The sequence below is a fragment of the Apis dorsata genome, unplaced genomic scaffold (genome assembly GCF_000469605.1).
Source record: "Apis dorsata unplaced genomic scaffold, Apis dorsata 1.3 scaffold_68, whole genome shotgun sequence".
Classification (NCBI taxonomy): domain Eukaryota; kingdom Metazoa; phylum Arthropoda; class Insecta; order Hymenoptera; family Apidae; genus Apis; species Apis dorsata.
Genome location: NW_006263366.1, coordinates 1047596 through 1057183, shown reverse-complemented (window position 1 = coordinate 1057183; position 9588 = coordinate 1047596). Strand labels below are relative to the sequence as shown.

Here is a 9588-nt window from a genome sequence, read left to right as displayed (position 1 = left end):
CACTTTTTTTTCTCCGATATTCGGGCTAATCAAATTAAACGTAAAAAAAAAAAAAAAAAGATTCTTCGCTACTTTTTTCACGCGCAAGACTTTGTAATGAGTTGTGGAACAACAACACGTTCGAATAGTAAATAATGGGAACCGGGCCGAACTAGTCCATTTAACTTACGTTTTAATTATTGCGCTCCATTTAGCAGATGTGCATTTTAGTCATCGCGATTTACGGTCCACGAATTGAGTCTCCTATCGATAGAATGATATCACAAAAAAAAAAAGAAAAAAAGAAAAAAAATGAACAAGATTTGACGATTCTCGCGGAATTCGACAACGCGGACGCGAGAGTTGAATGAAATCTATAAATGTAATATTTAAAATTTTATCATCATCTGTTATTTCCATTTTTTAGAATTATTAAAATTTTTTAATTCTTCGGATAAACAATTTCGCATATTTAATAATTTTCAGTTTTTCTTTTTTCGATTTTTTTATATACCATTAAACGCAAACTTGTTACTTCTTTCGTTCCAAAGATTGAAATTTTTTAAATGATTGTTAAAAAGGATGTTAAATGGACTGAAACAAGCGATGAAAATTGGCGCAAAGTTCGAATATGTGTTTATACCGCCGATTAAAATTAGCGAATTCGAAAGCTGGTTCGACTCTATCGTTAAATAATAAATTCGAAAACGGCGTTGAAACCGTCGTTTTCATTCACCTATGCCGTTTTCCCGCCCATCTCGTTCACCTCGACTTCGCTTTGACCGCTTTGCACGATAAATCTCTGAGAATTTTATACAAATAATTCGAGAGCGTGGTAACTCGGGATAAAACTGCAACGGGGAATTTTGAGTTCAACCTGTGGAAATTCATTATCAGCCGGCCAACGGAAAATAGAGTGACGCCCTCTCAAACATGATTTTCAATTATACGGGTCCCTGAATATTTATGTTTAACCATTCCCGGTTACTACCTACCCAGCCCACGAGACTTGTAATTATTTTTCCAAATAGATTTAACCGCGACCCTGTTAAATCTCCCTGATGCTCGTTTCTCGTCGCGTGAATGGTCGTAATGGTCGTTCCCGCGATTGGCGAGAATCATAATTTTTATTGAACATTTTACGCCGTTTTATTTCATCCAATGTCGGGGGGAGGGGGGAAATCTCTGGGAGATGAAAACGAGGGCGGAATAACAGAATGTTTAGAGGAGATTTAATATCCGATATCGTTACTCTGGACAAGTTATTCTTAAATTTATTAATTCGATCGATTTATTCTATTATTTAGAGGTGGTAGTAACTTACCCTATGTAGGCGAAACTGCACCACCAGTTCATTATAGCCTCGGAGAAGAGCGTTTCGCCGATATCGTATCGCCCGCGCAACCCATCGAGAGGAGCGCCCAGCAAATATGGCAACTCTTCGCTGTGCACGGTATACTTGCGTTGTTGCTGCAAATACGCAAGAATGTTTGATGTAACACGCTTTGTACGTTCGTAGAGAAAAAGGGAATTACTCTCGTTATTGCAACTTCTTCGCTCCACTTGTTGTTGACAATTTATATTAATCGATCAATCGCACGATTTCAAGTACTCGAGTCAAAGAATATTCTTAAATTAATCACGAATTTGTTTTCCATTGTCTTTAAAATTCTTTTAAAGACACGCCTATATACGTATCTGATACAAATAAATATCAATCGAATCAAATTCGTACAAACACGTAATAAATATATCTGAAAAAAAAGTTAAGATATTGATATTCCAATTGAGAGCAATACTCATAGATATCGTGAATTTGCCGACACTTTTGCCAGCACAGTGGCTACGATATTCCTGTCGAGAACATTTTCTTTTTGTCGTTCCACTCGAGTCAAAGAATATTCTGGAATCACGAATTTGTTGTCGTGGTAAAATTGCTACCGCATCAATTCCTGTCGAGAACGTCTCCTTTTTGTCGTTCATAAATTCCACAGGTAACGACGAGCAAGGTTGGAAACGTGACGTTCGATTTAACGACAGAGGTCCGGTCACTGTACTCTTGGACGTGGAGCGTAACAGGCCGGTACGCAGCGGCGATAAAAATAGTTGGACGGCGTCCAAATGGGCCTTCGCAGCCGGGATTTTTCTATCCGACCAACCTGGTCAGAGTAGGTCACGCTCCCTCAGACCAGTTTCCGCCAAGGAATCTCGCGCGCTGCCGGCGGAAAATGAATAAAATGCAAAGTACACCGTCTAATCGTACGTGCTCCAGTTTCCACGGGGCCCGCCTCGGATTTGTACAGCTTCCTTAATATTTTCTACCAGCCTTCTTCCGGGTCCTCGACCCGGATTCCGAATTCGTCAAGCCGGAGAGTGTTCCGTTATCACCCATCGAACCGCGACTCTTGAATAGGGAGCGGACCTTTTCATCATATTGCGATTTCGTGGAGTTTCGATCCAACTCCGTGGAAAGCTTGTACATTCGCTCGAGTTTTTAACGCAGAATTTTTCTTCTCGAAGATTGCGATCTTTGTACGAAAGATGCACGATTCGATTTGTTGTGTAGTGGAGATCCTATTTTATCTTTAATTTTGCAAAAACGTAAATAATAGTATTTATTATCGCAATCGAGCGATTGATCGAGAAGAGGAAGGAACGAAGCTAGAACTAGCGGATTCGAAAGGATTACTTACGCCAGAGTACTCCTGCGTCGCTTTCGGATGCGCGAAGACGTACATGTAGCTGTTCGGGTTCGCCCTCGAGTGCAAATTCGCGGCCATTATTAACGGGGCGACGGTACCGCTGTCGGATAGAGCCTCGAGCACGAGATCGCGATTCTTCAGCATGTACTCTCCCTGAAATCCTGGCGAGAAATCGCCGTATTGTTCCAGAATCTTGGACAGGATTAATTCCGCTTCAAGCTCGTGCGTCGCCTGCCGACCAAGAAATATCGCGTCACTTTGTTATCGGCACGTCGGCTGAATTTCGCACGGTTCAATATCGTGTACAAATATTCCGTTCCTCCAACGCGTATACCAATTTCTCTCCCCGATAAATCACGAATCCGGGAAGAAACGGGATTCCGACGGATCCAACGGCCGAGAAAATTAAGCGAAGAAAGAAATCGAAACGTGCGCTCGTACCTTGGCGTGCTCCTTCAGGACCGCATCCCTCTGCCCTTCCGACATCCCGTGCATCAGATCCACCGGTGACAACAAGTGATACTTCTCCGATTCCGTGACGCCGTACATCAGATCGAACCTGTTTACAAACACATTTTTTTTCCTTTCAAGTTTTCGCGTATTTCTCCAATTTACGAGGCGTACTTATATATACTTTTACTACAGTAAAAAAGAGAAACATATTTTTCTAAACACACGTTAGATTATATTGAATTTATATTACGCCGCTGCGCGTACTTACTTCTCTACTAGGTACTCAACTAGGCCAAGTCGTAACTTTGAAACGATAGATGGACGAAAATTTCACTCGAGTAGGATTGAATGAAAGTTTTTCGAACACCTTTTTCGAAGCCGTCGCAAAAACGTTTTAAAGTCGCCTATAAATTTTCGAATTCAACCATTTTTACACATATCGGATATGGAATTTTTCTTTGATAAAAATGCATTTAAATAGCAGCTATCGAGCTGCACATAGTATCAACGAATTAATTAAAAAGGAAAGATTAATTGTTCTGAAAATATAGATAACGAGCAAAATTTACTTTGCTCTTTCGTTATTTAAATTATATATCTAGAATATTACATCGTAAATATAAATAAATATATTTCCATATCGTCGGATTTTCAATTATGCGAAAAAGTGAACTGCGCTGCGCGGATAAATCATTAAATTAAAAATACGTGGACGTAGAAACTCGTACGAACGCGTCAATCGTAATATAAGAGACTTTTAAAACAGTTTTTCTAATAATAAATATTCGACGTGTTAGCATATATTCCGCGATGTACCTGTCGAACTGAGGATTTTTCATCAAGTTGTAAGGCTTGTCCGGAATGACCGCGTTGTCGATCAACGGAGCGAATGCAGGGACGTAATTCGGTTTATGAATCTTTACGTTCAGCAGAGTGTCCACGTCTTGGCCGCGCAAACATATTGCCAGATCGCTGTCGGTGGTGGTGGGGCAGTGAAGGGCGTGCGCCACCTGAAAAGAACGATTCCAACCATTTTATCGTGAACGCTCTCAACGTTGAAATCATCGACGACGAAATTGCTGCTCGCGATGAAAAAAAAAGAAAAAGAAACGATATTTCCGCCGATATTCGAATCGCAACCGCGCGACTTACGTCCTTCCACCCTGGATACGAGGCGATCGTACGCGTTCAGAAACGCGGCTCGTTTACCCCTACACACGAGGGGCAACACGATATCGATCTTCCGTCGACAAGATGTCAGACACGTCGGGATTGAAACGTTCCGATTCTCCCCACAAGCCAAATGTCGATTCGCGTAAAATCGTACTTTCCCTTTTCACGGCTCAACCATCATCCATTGTGAGCTTGAAATCTTGCAATGTTCTTCTTCTATCGATCCCTCTCTATATTCCCGTCTGATATTGAGATCCGATCGTACACGCTCCGTTCGAAAAGGATTCGTTTTCATTTTAAATCGTAAATGCTGTATATCGATTTTTTTTTTCTTTTGATACAAGATTGGAACTTGAACGCGCTCGTTTTCTTTTCAGATAGAATTACGCAAATTGAACTCGAGCTTTATCAGTTCTAAGAGAACGACTAATCACGTATACCTATTAAAATTCAAGAATTAGTGGTAAACACGCAACGTGAATCGACGTAATAATCCTTTTTAATTTTTACGATTATACGATTTGGATGAAAAAAAGATCATAGGAAAAAATTAGATAAGGAAAAGCGTTAAATGAGAAAGTTATCAGTGAGCAAGAATTTTCGTTTTCGCGTTCGAGATTGATGTACCTGTTTGGTGATCTGCAAGGGTGCTTTCCCGATAGCATCGGCGCTTAACGCTGATCCGGACATCAGTATAGCTCGACTGAAGAGACCTGCGAAAGATGGAAAGACGATTAATGGCCCGACTCTCTCGAGATCGCGCTACTTGCACGCGCGTCAAATCTTAAGTTTTTCATTCTACAGTATAATTATTGATCGGATATCAAGACGCTATTCCCTTCGGCCTGTACCTCCGCTGAAAAATGATCGTCGTATCCACGTTTCCTCGTATCCTTTCTTGCTTGCAAGAAAAGATTATTCTTCCCCGATGACTTTACAAGAAAATCCAACGTGTCTTTGGGGAACGTGTACAGTCAAAGTTGATTTTATCGCAATTTTTAATGGTAATCGCGAGTTACGAAAGAATCTTGAGTGTCTGATCGTAAAGGATCTATTCTACTTACGAGACTCGTAAAAGTCAACCAATTCAATTTTATTTAATTTAATTCAACGTTTTGTTTTTCGTTGTTTGACATTTGTAAAATTAATCAAATTACTGGTTGTACGAATTGTTTATTTTAATTTAAGAAAATTACATTCGAGTAAAATCGCGTTTGAATAAATTTTGTCTCGAATCTCGAGTGTCTATCGTAAAGGATCTATTCTACTTACGAGACTCGTAGACGTTGAGTCAACCAATTCAATTTTATTTAATTTAATTCAACGTTTTGTTTTTCATTTGTTTGACATTTGTAAAATTAACCAAATTATTGATTGTACGAGTTGTTTATAAATGTTATTTTATCTTAAGAAAATTACATTCGAATAAAATCGCGTTTGAATAAATTTTGTCTCGAATCTCGAGTGTCTGGTCGTAAAGGATCTATTCTACTTACGAGACTCGTAGACGTCGAATCAACCAATTCAATTTTATTTAATTTAATTCAACGTTTTGTTTTTCGTTGTTTGACACTTGTAAAATTAACGAAATTACTGATTGTACTAGTTGTTTATAAATGTTATTTTATCTTAAGAAAATTACATTCGAGTAAAATCGCGTTTAAATAAATTTTGTCTCGAATTTATCTCAAACTCCATCGACTCGAGTAAAAGCGATGCTTAAACTTCGAGCTTCTAAAATCGAAGTTTAAACACGGGGCTCTTATCGATTTCACGAAAATGGAAGTTACGTGTTCTCCACCACGAAAGTGTTCTCTTAATATTCAGGGATCGCAAAAGTCGCAAACACGCGACGCGGCAATAACCGTTACCTTTCTTATTAGCCACAGGGCTGATAAGCAGCAGGTTAGCAAAAATTGCACCGGTACCGTGGCCGACCAGAGTAATACTGTTCGGATCGCCGCCGAACTCGGCGATGTTCTCTCGTAGCCAAAGAAGCGCCGCAATTTGATCCAGAAGACCGAAATTACTCGCTGTGTCGTCCCTGATCCCGGGCCTCAAGAAACCTACGAACGATACAAAGATAAATAAAAGTATATCCAATCGAAATCACTTTAATTAGAATTACGAATATCTCGAAATTTAATTATCGATAAAATCGTTTAATCTCTAAGTAATTTCTAATAATAGACATATTAAATTCTTTAAAATTCGTTTCAGCGAAAATGTACATTCGTTTCACAAAGAGAAATGTCGGCGAACAGTTTACATTCATAGCTGCATTCTGCATCAAGATATAGAGATGTAAAGTAAATTTCTTCTCTTACTCGAGCATCCTCGTCATCCATTAATAAATTATGAATTCTAATTATTTTGAAATTTAATCATCACGTTTCAAAATGAAATCGTTACATTACAATTTCTAAGCAATTTTCAATTCCCTGCTAGACATACTACTATACATATATTAAGATCTTTGAGCGAAAGAGCGCATTTCTTTCGAACGAAGTATTTGTATTCATGGCGGCCTACATTCTGCACCGAGACATCAACCACGGACGTAAAGACGCTTGCCACAGGACGCGCATCTTCTCCTTTTTATTAGCGCGAGCATCCTCGTTATCCATATTTTTCTCCCGTTGTTTCGCAAAAGGTTTTGCTCAAGTTATTCCGATCTCCAACGCGAACCAACTCTACTAATCCAACGGGAAGAGGCGAAGTTAACTAAAACGCCTTTCTCTAGCACTTTAACCTAATTTATGATTATGGTTTCGCGGTTGCTTCTTCGTTTTTTTCCTCCGCCATCATTCTCTCTCTCTCTCTCTCTCTCTCTCTCTCTCTCTCTCTCTCGCTCCTCTTTATCTCTCCCTCCCAACTTTCAAATTCCAAACCCACCACTCGTCGGATGTGGCGGCGCATCTCGCGCTCACCGACGTCCGTCCATTTGCATCGCGCGCGCTGAGGTTGCGTTATCATTTTAGGGAAAAGGATAGGCGGAAGCCTCTATTCGTTGCGAATAGGGCAGCTGCGAACGAGGTGGGTGGGGAGTTGGAAAAATATGGAGCAGGCCACGGGAAAAATGGTGAAAAAAAGGATCGATGAAAGTTTTGGGGGCAAAAAGGCCGCCTTTGTTTCGCCGCAGATTGTTCTTTTTTTCCTCCTTCCCCCCTCCCTCCTGGAACAATTTTCCTTTTTCTCGGTTTAGGAACTTGGATGGACTTGAATGTTTTACGCCTCGGCTTCAATCTCTGCGAATCTCTTACCTCCACATATCGATCTGATTTTCGTCGTGCGACGAATAATAACGTTACAACGTTCTCTTCTTTTTAATCAAAATGTCTTATCTGGTTTTCTTTCTTTATTTTTCAAAATATTTTTCAAAAATCGCGTAGACGATTTTCAAGCAGCCTCCATATTTTTTAGAAATCTGAGAGACAATGAATTTTAATATCAAGAAAAAAATATCGAGATAGGGAGTTTTACGTTCGGTTTTATAAGAAACCGATTAAAATTAATCGAACTGAGAGAGAGAGAGAGAGAGAGAGAGAGAGAGAGAGAGAGAGAGAGAGACCGGTTTTGCGGTTAAAATAAAAATTGTGCAGGAAGTTGTTGGGAAGTAGCGTTCTAAGATCTCGTTATTTATGCGGATCGCGAGAGATATCGGGAGACGATGGCGGTTGTCCCGGCTGCGAGATGATGGATCGATAGATAGTCGCACGAGAGAGAGAGAGAAAGAGAGGGAGAGAGAAAGAAAGAAAGAGGAAGGGATAAAAAGAAGTTGGTCGAAGATCAAAAAGCCGATGGCGCAGCGAAGCGCGAACGTTAATGAAGCAGAATTCCTGATTTCATGCAACGCTGCCGCTGGTGGCGTTCGCCAAGATTTCATAAATTCGTATCGAGACGATGTCAGTCGAGGGCCTGCGCCTTTACCTACTTTCAACAAAATTTCGCATCGAACGTACCGTATTCGTATTTCGACTCGAACGTGCACATATGCCTCTTATTTTCAACTTTTCATCTTTCTTCAATTTTACGCGAATACATAAACTTCAATGTAGCGAAAGTGCTTGACCTATACTACTCGCTTATAACTTATTAATACTTGCAATATGAAAAAAAATGAATTTCTTTGTTGCTCGTCGTTTTGTAACAAGAATTTTTGGTAAAAATAATATTGGTTCTGATTAAATTTGACGATTTATTCTTATAATTCTTAAAACTATTCGAGTTTTTAAATCTATTTACCAAGAATGCCCAGGCGAAAGTTGATAGTGACAAAGACGACGTTGCCATAAGCTGCCAATATAGTGCCGTCGTAAGGGTTGCCGCTGTTCCATTCAAAGCTCTCCCCATGAATGAACACCATCACGGGATACTTCCGCAGAGTCTTTTGACCTTAACAGAGAAGGATGCGCGTTATTAATGTCAACCGAGAGTTATCATCGTTTTACTTCCATTTGTTGCACATATTATATATATTATATTTGTATATATATATATATACATATATATACATGTTCAATTTCATAATGAAATTTCATAATGATATATATAATGAAATGTAATGGAAAATTCATTTGCGAATATTTCTGTACTAAACGCAGCAATGCATTTATTACGCTAATTATAATGGAAAAACGATATGATTTATAAACAAAGGATAAAACCACGATTAATTGATCCATCGATACTCTATAAAATTAATGTCGCGCATGGATGACGAATTAACGTCGAAATAAAATTTTCAGTCATTATTGAACGAAACCAAACCGGATTTGTGTCATCAGATTGAAACGACTAAAACAGATATTAATAATTTTTTATTCAAATTTTTTCGTTCATTTTATTCGATTCAATCAATGAAATATTAAATTCGGAAAATTTTTCGTTATGCAAAATTTATTCTCAAAATAATTAAAAAAAAAATAGACCATCAATAGAATAAAAAACATAAACTTTTCAAACCATCCCTGCAATGGGAAATTCCTTATTAACAATTATAAATATATATATATATATATTTTTATCAGTTCCTGCTAACCCATCGCTAACATTCTCCTCTTTTCATTGCCAAAGCAAATCCTCTAGATTTACACCAATCGAAAAATTATCATAGCAGTCCGCGTATGGGCAATGGTACACTGGCGCGAGCCAGCCCGGTTTCAAAATATATCACCACCCCCGTCCGGGCCCTGTTCCTGAACTATTCACCGTGAGTTTTCGGTATTAGGCTGTCTATAAATTCTTCTCTCCCCTCTCCGCCCTGTAGACGACGTAGCTT

The 9588-nt window shown here is 39.1% G+C and overlaps 1 protein-coding gene across 1 annotated transcript in view; it reads right to left on the bottom strand.

The window, feature by feature from the left end:
- LOC102676311 overlaps window positions 1–9588 on the bottom strand; it is a 63986-nt gene that overhangs the window by 8042 nt on the left and 46356 nt on the right. Inside the window, 7 exon segments of the mRNA XM_031515379.1 lie at window positions 1304–1449; window positions 2673–2912; window positions 3123–3240; window positions 3951–4144; window positions 4935–5020; window positions 6179–6373; window positions 8553–8702. Coding sequence (XP_031371239.1) covers window positions 1304–1449; window positions 2673–2912; window positions 3123–3240; window positions 3951–4144; window positions 4935–5020; window positions 6179–6373; window positions 8553–8702 — 1129 coding nt within the window.